We start from the raw sequence: 17,635 nt of genomic DNA, 5'->3' as shown, positions 1-17,635 counted from the left end.
TTGATAGTGTTTATATTTTGGACCAGATATGGTTTTGTATGACAAGAGGAAAAGCCAAGGTAGCAAGCAACTCTCCAGAGCTGTAAATAACTGGTCTGTCCAACTGTGACAGCACCTCTCCCTCTCAGAGTGCTCCTGTGTGGCAGCCTGCAACTGCTTTTCTCAGATGCTGTTCATTTATACACTTTCCTCTTCCCCACCAGGCCATACTTGGAGGAACCACGCAATGTCATTGTGCACAAAGGTGCAGAGCCTCTGGGCATCTCCATCGTCAGTGGGGAGAACGGAGGGATCTTTGTCTCTAAAGTTACTGGAGGTAGCATCGCCCACCAGGCAGGATTGGAGTATGGAGACCAATTACTGGAGGTATGAACAGCCTACTGTGTGTTGGAAAGGTTACCGTTTCCAGCAGCATAAATAGGAATGCCTGTCGAGGAGCACAACAACACAGGAGCAGTATAATATTGATTACTAATATATACTGTATGTTTATTTCATTTTGCTGCCTACCACACATTTATTCCATATAGCTTAACTTCCTGGAAGACTGCATTCATTAGTTTTGTCACAGTTCCCAGTTTTTAATAACTGCTGAAAATGCATTTGCCGAAAGGGTGTTTTCACTCCATATGAAATGGCTGCACAAGCTGAAATTCTGTTGCAGTGTCACATCAAGAGGGCAAATACACTACTGCTCTGTGGATGCTGCACAGTTGGAGTAGTTAAAAGAAAAAGTAAAAAGAGATGTTTTTGAAAAGAAAACTTTGCAGATACTTGGTTGCCAGTTACCTACTTTGCTCGTTAAATTAGTTAGCCATGATCTAAGTCCCTGGCCCAGAAAAATATACACTTTTTTACAGTGATCCAAGAACATAATGGATTTTCAGTTCATTTCAGATGAACTTATAAACATATGGGTATTTTTTAAAATAAATATTGTGTAAGATTTAGGGAGATTTAGAGGCATCTGTTAGTGAGGATTACAAAATGCAAGTAGCTAAAACTTTTCCGCTTTGAATTCCTTCAGTGTTCACCGTTCAGGATGTTTTTATCAGGAGCCACATTTATCTGCAGAGGTCTCCTCTCCAAAACAAATGGATCAGGTGATTTAAAACAGTAAAAACACTGAATGAAGTGTTTCTTCAATGCTGTTTGGCACCTCACTGAAGGGTCACTCCCCCAGCACCTTAAGACCCAAACATTCAGGAGGTTTTTAATGTGAGCTGAATTATCCACAGAGGTCTCTTCCTCACCAAAACAAACAGGCCAGATTTAAACAGTTAAAAACAGAGAATAAAGCAGTTCTACAGAATAAAGCAGTTCTACAGTACCCCAGAATTTTTTCTGGGGTACTGTAGTAACATTAATTTTAGCTGATTATACACCAAAGAAAACATACATTATTTTCCATTTCTGCCAATATATGGCCACAAAATCCTACATACTGGACCTTTAAATTAGACGTGAATTATAATCTTGTTCACACTTAATTTTTTCCTCCATTACAAATAGATTAGGCTTAAAGAGATTAAATAAAGGCAGATGTTTACCTCTGTGGTGGCAAGATGACATTTCCTTGTGCTGTAACTCTGTTCAATATGATGAAGATGATAATGATGTGTCATGAATGACTGAGATGCATGCATTGGGTAAATAAAACAAAACAAAATATATAAATACGTATTAGTGGTTTTACATAACCACAGCAAATAATGCAAATAATGGCTGCCTGGTCTCTTTACACAACATAGAGTATGCACTCTTTTTAAGACTTTGAAAATGGGTGTAAAATGAATCCCCCCGTCAATCTTCTCTGTCAAGTGCTACTAATGACTTAAAACCCTTAATAGACTGGGCGCATACTGTGTTCATATCGCCATGTTCTTTTAGTAACCCCATCCCTCTTAAAACTCTGTCCCTGATCATACTTTATGTCCTTCATTAGTATAATGGCATCAACCTGCGAAACGCCACGGAGCAGCAGGCTCGCCTCATCATCGGCCAGCAGTGTGACACCATCACCATTATGGCTCAGTACAACCCACACATGTACCAGCTGGGCAACCACTCTCGCTCCAGGTAACACGATGTTTCTTGTTGAATTGCCTATAGATGTTCAGTGTGGGGTTGGTCCCAGGTGTGCTGCACGGCTCATTCCTGAATCAGTTCCAGTAAGCGTTTCAGTTTAAGAATGACATGGATATTAATAATGTTTTAAACAGCCAGGTGTTCTCTAAATGCATTTGTGGTATTTTTCTTTTTTTGAGCAGTGAGGCCAGATGATACATTTTCATTGCATCCACACTTTTTTTGTTGAATTAACATAAAGGGAACAGCAGTTTGCCATGGCAGCGATTTGCCATGTCTAAAGATGTAATTAACTATTTAACTGTTCATCTTTAATTACTCATAATATGCAAACTTAAGTCTAACTTATATTAGAATTGAGTCCAATCCTGCAATTGATGTGGATATTTTTTTCCCAACAGTGCCTTTATTGATTTTAGTAACAATAAAAAAGGACAAACACATACACTCACACCAGTACATGTGTATATGTAAGCGCAAATACTCAAACATACGAAGAAAAACAAAAAACTAGACATATGAGCAAAATCTCAATATGATGACTGAAGATTTAACACATATGTAATCCACCCCAGCCCGCCACCCCAAAAAGAGTAAATTAATAATAAAGTAAATAAATAAATATACAGTGTAAAACTAAATAAATTAATGTATTAAAAAAACAATCAATCAATAAATGGGAAATTAAATTAAATCAATTGAATACTAAATTGTAGGTTGAGGATCGTGTTCATGTGAAATATTTCAGTTCAGTTTAAGTACATCTGATATTGATATTGATATCTGAGAGTAAAAAATGCCAGCTTTTATCAGAATAAAAATTACAAATGCTTAATGCCATGTAAATTTGCACTTAACAAGAACTTTGACTCGTGCTTAATATTTAAACCAAGTGCACAAACATAAAGACATCATTTTAAATAAAATTAAGTACAATAGAATAACAAAAAACATGTATGTGTAAAAATGCATAGAAACGTAATGTATCAAAGTAGCTTTTTTGTTTTGAAAGTAACTGTTTTTAAAACTTATAAACTCAAAATTTTTGGTTCACATTGTATGTAAATTGACACTGTACCTCTACAGTGATGGAGGCTTTGTGTAATTCAGTTTGTTTAAGTAATCAAAATGTTGGATTTTATTTATTTTTTAAATATTTTTTGCTTGGTGCAGCTCCCGTCTTGAGCCAGTCAGCACTCAGTCGACTCCCCAGGGGAGCGGAACTGGCACGCCCGACAATCACTCCACCATCGATACACTGAGCGAACAGGACGAGGGCACGCTCACTCCTTCCTCCAAGCAGACCACGCCCACCACCAGTCCCCACAACTTTGTCAGGTGACCCTACAGCTACGCCTACAACCCACATAAACATTAAGTTTAAAAGTTTTTAAAAAAGAAAAAAAGAAGATACTTTATAAGTGAGAGACATTTTTACTCCATGCCACACCATTACATTACCGTAACTCTAACTGACTCCTTTTTGTCCTCTAGAATGCCGTCTGAGGGCGGCAGGAAGGTGGGTGAGCCTCGGCTTGTGACGGTTCGCAGGCCTGGGGTGGAGGTGGGAGTCACACTCTGCGGAGGGAACCTACGGGGCGTCTACATTGAGAGCCTGGATGAGGACAGTCCTGCCAGAGGCCCCGATGGACTTCTTCCTGGGGACCTCATTGTGGAGGTGTGGACTCGTGCAACTCTGCTTTCACTCCAACACACTTGCACATCCAACCTGTTTCCTATTCGTAATTTATGTAAGAAAAACTGCACATAATGCACAAACGCTTCAGCAACTGACAAACATACTGTGCAAAAATATGATGATTTATGTAGGTTCGTGCTTGTCACATTTACAATCACTTAAGCACATGAAGTATTTTTACTCGGTCTGATGTGTAACTAGAGAGGCAGATCTTTTAAGAGGAGATTTTATTCAATTTCACAAAAGGAATTGGTGTGGATTTTTCTTAAACATTTTAAAATTGTAGGTGTCAGTTTTTCTCATGCTAAACTCGTACAATAAGATGTTGCAAAGCTTTGCGTGCTATTGTCACTTTAGACTCCAGCACTGTCGGAAGGTGCTGGCATTTATTTTCTTCCTGCCTGTCATTGTTACTCATTGATCTTCTCTTCGTCTGCGCTCTCTCTCACTCCACGTCGGTGATCCATTCAGAGCACCCCAAACTCATAACAGACAATTCGTGGCATGCTTCCACTTAGCTCTTCGCCACAAAGGGCCTGCTTTCTGAATTGCTGTGCAGCTTCATCGTCAGTCTGTCCTTCAATCTCCCATCCTGTTTGTTTTTCTTCCTTCATACATGGCACAAATCAATACTGCGACACTTTGATACAGCTGAAAGCTCAGAGGAAACATAGCTGTTTACGAGTGGACCCTTCACAGGCACGACAAATGGATACACAGATGAGTGCAAACACAGACCGAATTTCTCTGCTACTTAACCTGAGTTTCTTATTTTTTCATGATGTGAAGTTCACTTGCTCTTCTAACGCCTCAGCGCTGGTGATCGCTGTGGCCAGAGGCATTTTGTTTTCTGGTCGTGTGTCCGTCCGTCCCGCTCTTTTGAATGGGACATTTAAAGAATGCCTTACTGGTATTTCTTCAAATTTGAGCCAAACATCCACTTGGACTAAACCACGAACCGATAAGTATTTGGTTGTCAAAAGTCAAGGTCACAGTGACCTTTCATCTGTCTTATTCACGTGAATGAGTTATCTTGATAAGGCTTTGAGGGAATTTCTTCAAATTGGCACAAACGTTCCTCTTGGACTCAAGAATGAAGTGATTTGATTTTTGTCGTCGTAGGTCAAGGTCACTGGGAGCTGCATCCATTCCATTTTCTTGAACACGATATCTCAAGAACTTCTTGAGGGGTATTTTTTGTCGAAATCGGCACAAATGTCAACTTGGTCTAACAAATTAAGGGATTAGACCTTGGTGGATGAAAATCAAAGGTCAAGGTCACTGTGACCTCACAAAATATGTTTTTTTAACCATAACAATAATAAGAATTGATACAACAATTATGACAAAATTTCACAAAAATGTCTACTAGGATAAAATGATGAAGTGATGACATTTTACATCCAAAAGGTCAAAGGTCAGCTTCACTGTGACATCATAGTGTTTTGCAAAAATGCTTTTATGGCCATTATTCAACGCAGTGACTCAGGAACAGAAGGGGAGGCATTTGGTCAGATACTGAGTTGGTGACTAATCTTGGGCGTTCATCTTGAAACTGAGATGATTGTATAGATCTGCTGAGCTGCCTGGTTAAAGATATGCCTGAAGCGTCCATATTTTCATGGACATGGATGTAAAATGTAATTACAATTTGAGTGGTTCGCGGAGGCATACAACCGCGGGGCTGTAATCCTGGTTTCCTTTTCACCGCTTCTCTTTCAGTACAACTCGGTGAATATGAAGAATAAGACGGCAGAAGAGGTGTACGTCGAGATGCTGAAGCCTGCAGAGACGGTCACGCTGAAGGTGCAGCATCGGCCAGAAGACTTCAGCGCGCTCAAAGATGTTCCAGGAGATGGCTTTTATATTAGGTAAAAGCACAAATACACATCACACATGCACACAGATTATTGTTGCACAGTAATGTGTAACAGCTCTGTAAAAAGACCACACTAATTTTCCCCAAGCAGCCTCATCTCTGTCCATGCTGCTAAATTTAGAACCACCACTGGAGCGCCCCATGGACAAGCTGGAATCTTTTTCATCAAACCAATTATGTCCCAGATCCAGCGTGTGACTGCAATGCTGCTAATCACACCACAAATTTAGGTTATCTAATCTCTCAACTCGCTACGCAGCAGACCCAACACCTCATCCATTTTAGTGCTCAGTGTGTTCCAGGCCATTAGAAACACACTGTATATGAACGGAAAATGAAGCTCTAAAATAGTCACGTTTTATTGTTGGGAGTCTGTCAGGGCGTGTTGCCGCAGCTGCCGCAGTCACTTGTCATATAGGCAAGTGGGCTTGTGATGTCATCCGCAGTAAATACACTCAGCCCGGCTGGCTGTCACAGATAGGCTGCTCGGGAATTACTTACGAGGCTCCACCAAGAGGCAAACATACTGTCAGTAGATAAACTTTCTCTACACTTCCTTTCTTATCCTGCTCCTATCTCATGATCTTGTTCCTTTCACACCTTTCTTGTCTGATACCTCACCTGCTCTCTCACTTCGTCAACTTTATGCTGCTCGGCTCCCTCGTCCCGCTCTTCATAACCCCCCCCCCCACCCATCTATCTTTGTCTCTCCCTCTCACCAGAGCACTTTACGACCGGGTGGGGGAGGCCGAGGGGGACCTCAGTTTTAAGAAGGACGACATCCTTTACGTGGATGAGTCTTTACCAAAGGGCAGCTTCGGGACGTGGATGGCCTGGCAGCTAGATGAGAACGCACAGCAGATCCAGAGGGGGCAGATCCCCAGCAAGTACATGTGGGTGGAGAATGCAATGCACGCTTACACACACATACATTTTTGAGCTGGAGGACAGTTTGTAACAGCTGTGACAACAATCTGTGCCATACTGCTGCGATGTAGGAATCATATGTAATGTCATTTCTCTTGCATATGTTTCGGGCTGTCCTTTTGCACTTGCTGCAAGGTCATGTTGTCCTCTTGTCATGTGACTCTGCAGACACGCATTGATGTTACTGAACAATTTTTGTTTTCTTTTTTATGTTTTTGTACTTGGCCCTGAAGAGCCATTAGTCAGCAACAATAAATCCCAAACAAAAGCTAAAATCAATAAAGATTCATTATTTTGTTCAGCCAACCTTGAATCTCAGAAGTATGTGCCTAATCTAAACAGGCTTTGCTCTAACCTTACCGCAACAAATTGTTTCTTGACATCTGTAAGACAATCCTCTGACAATCTACTGAAATCTACTGAAATTTCCCTAAAATAAAAACACACGTCTCATTTTTCAACACTGATGCACACACAGCCTGTTTTTGCGCATCGCCTTCAATTAAATTAGTGTTTCTGTGTGTGTGTGTGTGTGTGTGCTGTAGGATGGACCAAGAGTTTTACCGCAGACACAGTGTGACAGAAATGAAGGAAGACTCCAGTAAAACTCTCTCTGCAGCAGCACGCAGATCCTTCTTCAGGAGGAAACAGAAACACAAACGCAGCAGCTCAAAAGACAGCAAAGAGATGATGGCTCTGGACGCCATCAGCACGGACTCCATCCCCTTCCTCGATGGTGAGAAGAGAAGATATTTTGGGTTAAATATTAAAAATAAGCATCAAAATGACACCACGTAAAACTTCTTTTTGATTGATCTGTGTGTTCTGTGTGTCAGACTGCGTCAGCTTGGCATACCAGCGGGTCCAGAAGGTGGAGTGCACCTCTCCACGACCGGTACTAATCCTCGGGCCGCTCACTGACCCCGTAAAGGAGATGCTGGTTAAAGAGTCTCCTGGGAAGTTCTGCAGATGTGTACTGGGTGAGTTCACCTCATCAAGATGTTGCAGTCTTACTCATCAGAGGAATAAATAATTAATCTGAATTCTTAAGAACTTTTGGGTAATTTTAAATCTTTAATAAGAAGCTTGGGTAGTAGAAATGGCAGAATTGGTACACAAAGACTTAATTTGTGGGAACTTTGAGGAATATCCCTGCTTTGTCCTCTCAACTTTCTTCACCCTTTTACTCTTTCTGTCGTGTTTGCAGAGGTGATGAAAGCATCGCAGCAAGCCATCGAGCGGGGCGTCAAAGACTGCCTCTTCATCGACTACAAGCGCAGGAGTGGCCATTTTGACGTTACCACTGTTGCTTCTATAAAGGAAATAACAGATAAGGTATTAGACAGTGCTTTTCTTTTTCATGAGATTTTATCAGGAAAGATAAAGTGGCTTCAATTTGTCTTTAGTCTCTGCTTGAGATAAGCTATCACTGCTGCAGCGTTTTTTATCTTAAATATCGATAAATAAAATGCAGGATTCCTGCTCCTAACGGTGTCAATTGTTTCAAAGTCTCTCAGAAAAGTGTGTTGAATTACATTGTTCTGATCTCTATTTTGGATACAGGGCTGTCACTGTTTGCTCGATATCGCCCCGCACGCCATCGAAAGGCTCCACAGCGTTCACATTTATCCAATTGTTGTCTTTGTCCGCTACAAAAACGCAAAACAGATCAAGTAAGTAGCAATTCTTGGTGCCACATACACTGTCCTGGCACAGTGGCTTCCCCACTCTGTCTGTGTGTGTGTCTGTCTGTGTGTGTGTCTGTGTCTGTGTGTGTCTGTGTCTGTGTGTGTGCGAGTATGGATGGATGGAGCAGGATAAGCCTTCACACTCTCCATCCCACCATGAACCCTTTAGCGCGTCTGTCAAAGCAGCCCACCCCACTCAAACTCTTGCATAATCCCAAACAGCTGGTGAAACTTGCCTGTTTTTTTGTTCTTTCTTTTCAAAATAAAGTCTCTCAGTGCAAGTGCTGTATCCCTTCTTCACTCCTTATTTGTTGTATGTTGTAAATGTGTAGCCAGGATTAACCAGACATGGTTGTCACATTTAAAATATGTACTTCAATACAGCACATACACGAGGTAACTTAATTTGTATTTTCAGAAAAGCATTCTGCCCCAAGTGCCGATTGACGCTCTGATTGATTGAAAGCTATGGAGCCCCTAAAGTATCTAAGCCCCTAAAGTGTCTCCCATTAAGATATACTTTAAAACCTGGGACACATTAATAAACTATGCGAATAGTCCACCTGGCCTATAAACTATAATCTCATATCTCAGGACAGTACAGGACAGACAGGTGGTCTGTCCTGTACTTTAAGATGGTAGCTCATATTAATGTCTCGTCTGATAAATGGAAAAATCTCTATAGATAAAGATCATTTGTGTGCACAAGATAATTAATGATTTCCCCACAAGATAATTAGCTTGTGCACACAAAATCACCTTTTGGGACTTTAGGAGCTCTGTAGTAAGCTTAATTCGACCCAATATACAAAATATGAGGCATATAAGTGGATACTAGTGATGAATTCATATCTCAAACGCTTAGATCTGAATGAATCTCTGCATGTTTTTTTCACAGGGAGCAGAAAGATCCGGTCTATCTGCGGGACAAAGTATCTCAAAAACATTCCAAGGAGCAATTTGAAAGTGCGCAGAAGATAGAGCAAGAGTACAGCAAATTCTTCACAGGTTTGTATGAAACATTTAAAAAAACAACAACAACACAGATAATTTGCCCATTATGTGTCAGTCAGCTCTTTCTCTTTGTTTCCAGGTATTGTCCAAGGTGGCACCCTTCCTTACATTTGCACTCAGATCATAACTATAGTTGATCAAGAACAAAGTAAAGTCCTGTGGACTCCCCTCGGCTGCCCCTAGAGGAGACCAGCTACCACTACAGCGAGCTGCGACTCTCATCTCCATTCCCCAAACACTAATCAACCCTTTCACACTCTACCAATAGGTACACTACAGTGAGCTAGTTATGTAAATTATTGATATTTTTTTATTTTTGTCTTGATTTCTAATCAGAGCCTCCTTTATTTCTGATGTGCTCCGGAGCAGGTTAGTAGCACTGGATCTCGATGTTAAAAATTCAGTCAGTCTTCCCTAAGGGTTCCTGGTGGTGTATTTGTAATGCTGCATTGTAAGCGTCCGTTTACAGTAAAAAGACAAGTCTGACTATTGGTGTTCAATATTGCTTGAATGCGTGTTCCTCTCCCCGTGTGCCCAAACCTCAACACTAATGAAGTTCAGCCTCCCCCTGACCCTCCCATGCACCAAATGACTTTTGTGGTTTCCCTACAATTATGCACCCATATGATGACGACTGACAACTAATTGTGTATGTTTGTGCGTGAATGTGCGAGAGAGAGAGAAAACATTGAGACTGTTGTTCACAATCGTAATGACAATTTCATTTGAGTTGTGGTTGATAGCACGAATACGATGCTATAGAAATGGAATGCCGGGATCAGACATCACATTCCTCGCAACGCGCAAAAGCATCAAACCTCTTGAAGTATGTAGCCGTGGTCTTACTGAACCTGACTACCAGCAGGGACGGCCATGAAAAACTCAAAACACATAGATGTTTGCTCTATGCATTGTGTTTCTATAGTAACTGGCTATGTGGACAGTTTATGGGCCTTTCGGAAGTGCCTTCGGAGCAGAAGACTGATCTGAAACCAGCCCCTGGTCACGTAGCTAGAAGAGGATTTTTGAAAGTTTCTCTTCCAAGATTCAATGCATCATCTCACCCATAGTGGCAAAGAGGATTTAGGGGCTGATTTGAGACCAGCACAGTTTAGAGCGCAAGACAATGGTGAGGTTTTGAGGGTAGGCCGAAGCGGCGGCCAACGGGTTAACTCCTCAGAATGCACTCCAGGGCTAGACAGACCACTGTGTAACTATCATTCTATCTCTTTAACATATATTTAACAACAATATAGAGTATAACATATACAGTATGCAGATACATCTGAAAAAAAAGAAGCAAATATATATAAATATATATTACATGTATTTTCACTAGGTCATACGCCTAGGAACGTCTGGCGGTCAAGTCATGTCTTAGCAGGTATTAGCATGTTTTTTTTAAAGAATTTATTTTTGTTTTTCTGTGGTTGGTTGTCAGTCACTTATCGATGTACTCATTAAAAGAGACACTATGAAGCAAAATTTGCAGGGTAATATCTTAAAGGATTTTCCTCTGATCTGTTTAAATGTTAGTGACTTTTCATTGTTATTTAATTGTATTTTTTATTCAGGAGGCAAAAAATATTGACAAAAATATTCTGCCCTTCCTCGAAAAACCATATCCTGTATCTTATTGTGCCAAAATCCACTAAGGCAACTTTATCCTTTTATTTCTGTTTTGCACTTGTTTATCTGTTAACCTTCAACATGTAACTGTTAGAGGTTTCCAGTAGACTACCAATAGGTACTATGATTTCTACTGTAACTAATTCACGTTTTTATCTATCACATCAGTTCCTTACATTTCATTGACGGCCTTTTATTCTTAATTAGAAAAAAAGGATCACTTCTTATTTGAATTATTAAAAAGGGATCTATTCTTGCACAGTTTTTTCAAAGGAAAAATTGGTCCACAAGTTTGACTATTGGGCTAAAAAGAGTAAGCAGAAGCAAACTTTAATGTTACTATTTTTCTGAGTAGATAGTGTATGTTAGAGCGAGAGCGGGATACAACGTTGGTTGTATTTTTAGAAAGCGTCTAGATGCCAGGTACTGATTGAACTTTTCTTTTATTAAAAAGAATGTGATTTGTATGTTGAGACATTAACATGAGAATAAAACTCATTTTCTGTATCACAGTATGGACTCACTCTGAGTTTTTGTTACTCTTATACTGGGAAAAAAAGGAATACACATTTTTTCTCCTTGTCATTCAGAGCCGGAGATTGCACCGTAGTGATGTCCGCTGTCGTGGCGTTCCTGCCTAAACACCCGTTCAACCAATCATGAGCAGCTCAATTGAACATCAGCACACAGATTGGCTGTCACAGCTCTCAATCATGGCAGAAAATCCCCTTTTTGTAGAATCGAATTAAAACTGAACTTATCATAAAAATTTGAACAAACATCAGGGTGATGATAACTACCTTCAGTGACAGAAACTATCTATCTATCTAAACTATCTAACTATCTAAATTTATTTGGCATGTACTTTGTGTTTTTAAGTATGGCCTATGTCCCGTTCACTAGCAGGCTTTATGACCTATACTGCAGTCAGACACCATCTTTATAAACAGTCTATTGCTGTCGATAGGGCTGTTTGCATTTTCACGTCCACCACCTTAGTTAGCAATCCACCTGCGATGAGCAGCATTATAAAAACACTGATTTAATGTGAAACTTTGTCTTTTTTTTCTTTAAATCATTGGGTCTGTTTGTTTTGGAGAAGACGAGAGCTCTGTGGATAATTTGGCTCCCCATAAGAACCTCCTAAACAATGAATGCTAAAGGAATCCAAAGTGCGAGTTCATGCTTGGCACATGGGAGAAGTCCTACAACCTGTTTCTTTAAATTTCCCCATGTAGGTACCCGGTATTTACAAATACTTATAGTATAAGTAATTTCTCTTTTCCTCTAAAGAAAAATTGTTACTCTCTTGATCTGCTGTATACCTACATTTAAGTGCCCGTAGGAACAGAAAGTATTTTATATGCTCTGATTCATATGATGATATCAAACCGTAAGTTAAGTCAAATTATACAGTAAATAACAAGAAACCACACTGTAGATCATGTGCTGTGTATTACCGATTTTTTTTCAATAGACAATTTCAACATGCTCCTCTGTATCCTTTTTATATAGATTAGGGTTTAAGACAGAGAATGAAAGGAGAGCTGAGAGCAAATTTTCTGTAAATGTTACGCTGAAATGTGACAGTGTCCTTCAGAGATGTATATGAGGATGAATCCATTTTGCTGAAAGCAGCAGCAAATAAAAAAGAGGCAGATGAAATGGCCATCAGTTCCTGAGTTGAGATAAGGTAGTGTGACAGTATCTGACAGGATCTCAGAGAGCGATAAAGATGTGGCCTTGCTTCTGCATTAAACAAGCAGCTGCACTCTGAGGTTTATATACACTTTTAAAGACGCCTTGGCTCTATTTGTTCTTCAGCAGCACTGCAGTCATACATCACGTTTTGCAGTTTGATAGTGACAGGTCAATGTGTGCTAGGACACTGAGAGCAACATGCCAAAAAGGACTGTGGTAATTATCATGTAAATATTATGCAGGCGTACTGTATTTATGACTTTATTTAATCATGCTGACTTATTGAGATCAAAATCTTTGAAGATGGTTAAGATGCGAGCCTAGATGTCTGCACCATGACAGCATCCATCCTTTCTAAGACATGCTCTGGAGGGATTGTACAAAATATGCGATAAACCCCTTTAAACCTGAGCAAATTGTTTTCTCTCAAAATGATGGAAAGAAGGCAATTAGCAGCGAAAGAAGAAAATTACCTGAGAAATTAGTTAAAAATAAAACAAAACAAACAAAATAAGCAAGGACAGTTATTTTAAAATTAGAATTCTGTAACATAATTTTGAACATGTAATTATAATAATTATACAGATATTTTTAATAGCTTTTTGTTTCTTTTTTTTCCCTAGAAATTTTCCATGGACATTTTTCTCCAGCTATGTAAGAAAAAAAAGTAAATCTACCAATTTCTTTCAATTTGTGGAACATTTCTTACCAAGTTGCTCCATGTTTTTGAATGAAATTACACCAATTTAGTTGAAGTGAAAAGGTTTTAATATTTGTGAAAGCCGTTGAAATAAGAAAATTGATGTTGTTCTAGGTTTCAAAGGGTTAAATAGTAAGTCTCTCTGCGAACTCTGTGAAGAACTTTTTTACTCTTGAGTGCAGTTCTTGGAGGTCTGATGAATGTGAGTTTAGGCTTCTGAACATGACAAACACATATTGTGGTCTACACGCCAAGAAAAGCTTCTGCAGCATTCTGTCAGAGTTGTTTTCCATGCAGTTGCACAGCCTGTAGCTACACCAGATCTTGCTGGTTGATTGGACACCTCTAGCTTGAGGTTCTTCCCTCTGAGTGCCGCGTATGGGGTCACATTGTCCTCTGGCCAATGATGTCACAGTGGATGACTACCCTCCAGCTGCCTGTCGGGTTCATTGGGGCAAGAGAGCACCCAGTGTCTCCACAACATCCACCAATGCCTCAAACCATCTCCAACTCAGGCTTTTTATTGTTCATTGGAGAAAAACGACAGGGATGTGGCTCTCAAAGTCTTGCTCACTAGTTTCCTCACTCTGATAAACTTCAGGTGCAGATCTGCTATGTCGTGTCCCAATTCTTAATGTCCTCCAAGTCCCCTCTTGCCTGTTTTAGAAAGGGGTAGGGTCTCCAGCCCTCCTGCTGAGGTGTCTGTTTCAAGACAGCTGCTGACAGCTCAACTGAACTTGAGAAGTCTCACGTCTGACAGCGATGGATCTTTGTAGTCCACGCTGGCAAGCCTTGGCCTTTCGCATCTCTGTGCATGATGGGATGAGCTCGTCCGGTTCAGCCTTCTGCTGCTTGTTCTCCAGCATGTTAACTCCAGCATCTTCAAATGTCCTGTGGGATTACCACCTGACTGCTCTTGTGCTAATCTCCTCATCTGTCAGCACTGAAACCCTCCGGATAAAGTTCTGCTGGCCCACAGAAACAACTTGGCCAGCAGCTGGCCTTTCATGAGCGATGATCAATCCGAGTCCATTCTTCTGTGCAATAAATGCTGGCAAGATTTATTATGACTTAAAATGTATGCAGCATGTGCTGCTGATGCTCTCACTTTCTGTGACCTCTTTTTGTGACCTTTTTGTTGCTGCTTTGGAGTTTCGATCTCAATTGGCTTGTACAACAAGTGTCTATGGAGAAAGATTCCCTGCTATTTTCCTTTCTTGTAAATTTGTCATAGAACACAAATATGCAGCATAAATGATATGCAGATATATCTGTAATTCTGTGTGAATCAACAACATGAATGAATGTTATTGCTTTTAGTGGAAGGCCTCTTGTCAAACCAGAATCGTGTGATTTACACTTCACACTTGTTTCTGAAAATACCATAACTTATTTAATAAAGATGAGCATTCATAAAACATTTAATCACCATGAGGCATTGGAAATATCAGTTTTAATATTTCCTGACCAGTATCACCTTGGTTCCAGCAAAAATCTGCATTTTGATTAAAAATGCATGTTTGAAAAAACAAAAATGATGGGAGATCCTCCCCATTAGGCCGAGAGCAGAGCAGCATCATTTGCCTTTAAAGTGACAGTTCATTATTTTACCAGCAGGAGGACAGCTTCAGAGCTGCTGTTGACGGTCCAGCCTTATCTGTCTGTCTGACCACTTGCTGGTCAGATGCTGTTTAGTGGTGCCATAAATTGAGCTTTATAAAATAAACAGAAAAAAATCTGTATGTTAAGTTTTTTTTTCATTTGTACAGGTAAAACACAAGTTTTGGAAGGTGATTTTTTTTCAGGATAATGTGTCTAAGTTTGTTTGTTTTTCATTTGTAGGTGATTTATTTTATTTTATTTTATTTCTGGCAAAAACATGTTTCTGAGTGTTTGCTGTTGTAATACTTATTTTGGCCACCAAGGGCTGAAGTGCACTTGTACCGCATATCCTGAATAAGTATAGCTAATGCTAACAGCAGATTAGTGCCAATTAAAATACATCTCTAGACCAAAAAAAGACATGACAGTAATGTTACATAACTTGCTAACATATAACATATTTACCTTGTGTTTAGTGTGCATGTAGAAAATAAAACTCACCTGCAAGAAAACTGCTTTCAGCTCTCTTAAGAACATGGGGTGGTTGTACGATTCAGGATCTTGTGTCCAAAGTGAGTATTACAACAACACACACTTAAAAAATATTCTGTCAAAAGAAATCGCCTGCCTAAACTTAATATTTAACTGTATATACAATTAGAAGAAAACAATTAGGATCATACTAGAAAATACATTACCAGATGTTGTTTCCTTTTGCCCTCACATATAATTCTGGAGCAAACTTGAATGTTGAATCTGAGTTTTATCCTGTCCTGTAACTCTGGTGGACGGCAGTGTTGACCTGCAGGTGCCTCTTAATGTGAAACAGAATTCTTAAATAGACATTCATAACTCTGAAGTGCTATAATTTCCAGATTGCTTATACTTCAGCCTTTTTCCGTGCCGCCCCCACCAGGTTGGAAGATTCTGTTGCAGCAACTATTTCTGTAGAAGCACTAATATTTCCAAGACAATAAATTACCAACACAGAGCATATATCACATGTCTCTGCCACACCTTTCTAAGGCATGTTTACTTTTCAAATGATATGTGCTTGTGAAGTGTCATATTTCATGTGACATGCATTAGTTAATGCAGAATAACAATTTCTGATATTTGTTATCATACTACATTAAATCACACAGAGTGCATGAGATAGGAAGCTTTAATGTCAGTGTCACTTAATGAAGGCACTGAGAAAGACTTAGTGGGACAGATTATTGAGGGGTTACTGCAAACAATCTCCAAGAAGTCTGGAGCCTTGTGACACAGGTGGCTGTGTGCACCTGCCTGGTCTGTTGCTCAGGGGTCAGTGGTTATTCAGGGCCCCGACCCAGCTGTTTTCTCATATCCTTTGGTCTGGCTGACTACTTGAGGGCCATCCTTGTGCAGCCATAAACCACTGCCAGTCATGCCTTACCGTCATCACCAATCCACACCTGTTTTGAACCTAATATGTGAGCTAAAAGTGTAAGCATATTACAGTAATTGACTGGGAAGGACATTCATAACACTTTGCGTGTGTGTGTGTGTGTGTGTGTGTGTGCGCGTGTGTGTGTCATTTTGTCATTTCTCAATATGAAAACAGGGACGCCCGTCATGCACGGATGACAAGCCACAGACTCAGTAATTGAAAAGGGGGGACCACTATGTTTAATGAAAAGTCAAAAATATCCCTAAAGCGACTGATAGGATGAAGTCATGTAATTTGGGACACTTTTTGGTAGATTACCAAGAAAACCATCCAGAACTCTTTCGCTCAAGTGTTCCTTTTATAACTCATCTCTGCCATATTTCTATGAGGAAATTATGTTGAGAAAAACATTTTAGAGACTTTGGACATTTAAACACATCATGAACCCCAACTTCACTCTGCTGATATGTTCGGGTAAAATGAGACAGCTAGTAAGGTAAAATGGGACAGTCATGTTTGTTTGTTTTTAAATATAAATATATATATATATATATGTGTGTTTTAGCTGCAGTACTCTTATGACCAACAAGAGACACTTTAACATGCCACATGGCTTTCCTGACAAATTCTAGGACCAGTGATGTTTTGACTTGCTGCTCTAACTATCCTAAAAAAATATTGCTTTTTGTTAAGGACATTTCAGGGGCGTGGCTAGGGAGTGGCCTGGGTGGCACCCTTGAAATCTGATTGGCCATCCCAGGCACCACCTCATCATGATTTGCTATATTCCCAGTCAGTTTGAATTATTTGAAGTAAATTAAATTTCCCTTTATAGCTGCAATTCAGTCTAAAAGAGAGTCTGACAGACAGTAATATGTCTGAGTAGTGTCTGATCTAGCCAAATTTTGCATACAAATGAATTGATTCAACTATTAAAAAGTTTGTTCACACAGGCTTATTCATATTTTTTTGTTGGTACTTTATACTTGATATTGTTCTATTTACTTCGGAGGAAAAAAATTCTTAAATTAAGTATGGAAGCTTTATTTTACATTTGTTTTGTGTCACTTTGTTGTGTTGTGATTGGTAGGTTTATTTATGTTTTATTAAACTATAAACAGGAAAGTAAGTCACCACAATGTTTGTAGCTAATTAAATTAGGTATGTTTAATGAAGACAAAAATAGTATATTAAAGCTATGGCAATGTGTGTCCCTGCAGCAGCGCATGCCACCCCTGGTTAAGTCAGTGCCCCACTTGGGCCACCAAAGTAAAAAAAAAAAAAAAAAGTGTGG

General features: G+C 39.7%; 1 protein-coding gene across 4 annotated transcripts in view; it reads left to right on the top strand.

Moving 5' to 3' along the window:
• dlg5a (discs, large homolog 5a (Drosophila)) overlaps positions 1 to 11,436 on the top strand; it is a 48,236-nt gene extending 36,800 nt beyond the window's left edge. For all 4 annotated transcript variants that reach the window (XM_088086499.1, XM_088086500.1, XM_042501797.2 and 1 more), the window contains 12 exons: positions 204 to 366; positions 1,946 to 2,079; positions 3,262 to 3,426; positions 3,583 to 3,766; positions 5,510 to 5,658; positions 6,389 to 6,559; positions 7,139 to 7,329; positions 7,430 to 7,573; positions 7,801 to 7,928; positions 8,157 to 8,266; positions 9,180 to 9,289; positions 9,375 to 11,436. In XM_088086499.1, coding sequence (XP_087942625.1) covers positions 204 to 366; positions 1,946 to 2,079; positions 3,262 to 3,426; positions 3,583 to 3,766; positions 5,510 to 5,658; positions 6,389 to 6,559; positions 7,139 to 7,329; positions 7,430 to 7,573; positions 7,801 to 7,928; positions 8,157 to 8,266; positions 9,180 to 9,289; positions 9,375 to 9,478 — 1,753 coding nt within the window. In that variant the 3' untranslated portion in view covers positions 9,479 to 11,436. The remainder of the gene's footprint in view (positions 1 to 203; positions 367 to 1,945; positions 2,080 to 3,261; positions 3,427 to 3,582; positions 3,767 to 5,509; positions 5,659 to 6,388; positions 6,560 to 7,138; positions 7,330 to 7,429; positions 7,574 to 7,800; positions 7,929 to 8,156; positions 8,267 to 9,179; positions 9,290 to 9,374) is intronic.
• The last annotated feature ends 6,199 nt before the right edge of the window (positions 11,437 to 17,635 follow it).

This window comes from Plectropomus leopardus, chromosome 13, assembly GCF_026936395.1.
Source record: "Plectropomus leopardus strain MGB_pleo_1.0 chromosome 13, ASM2693639v1, whole genome shotgun sequence".
Taxonomy (NCBI): domain Eukaryota; kingdom Metazoa; phylum Chordata; class Actinopteri; order Perciformes; family Serranidae; genus Plectropomus; species Plectropomus leopardus.
The sequence above is the reverse complement of the archived record's forward strand: the minus strand, read 5'-3'. Positions and strand labels throughout refer to the sequence as shown.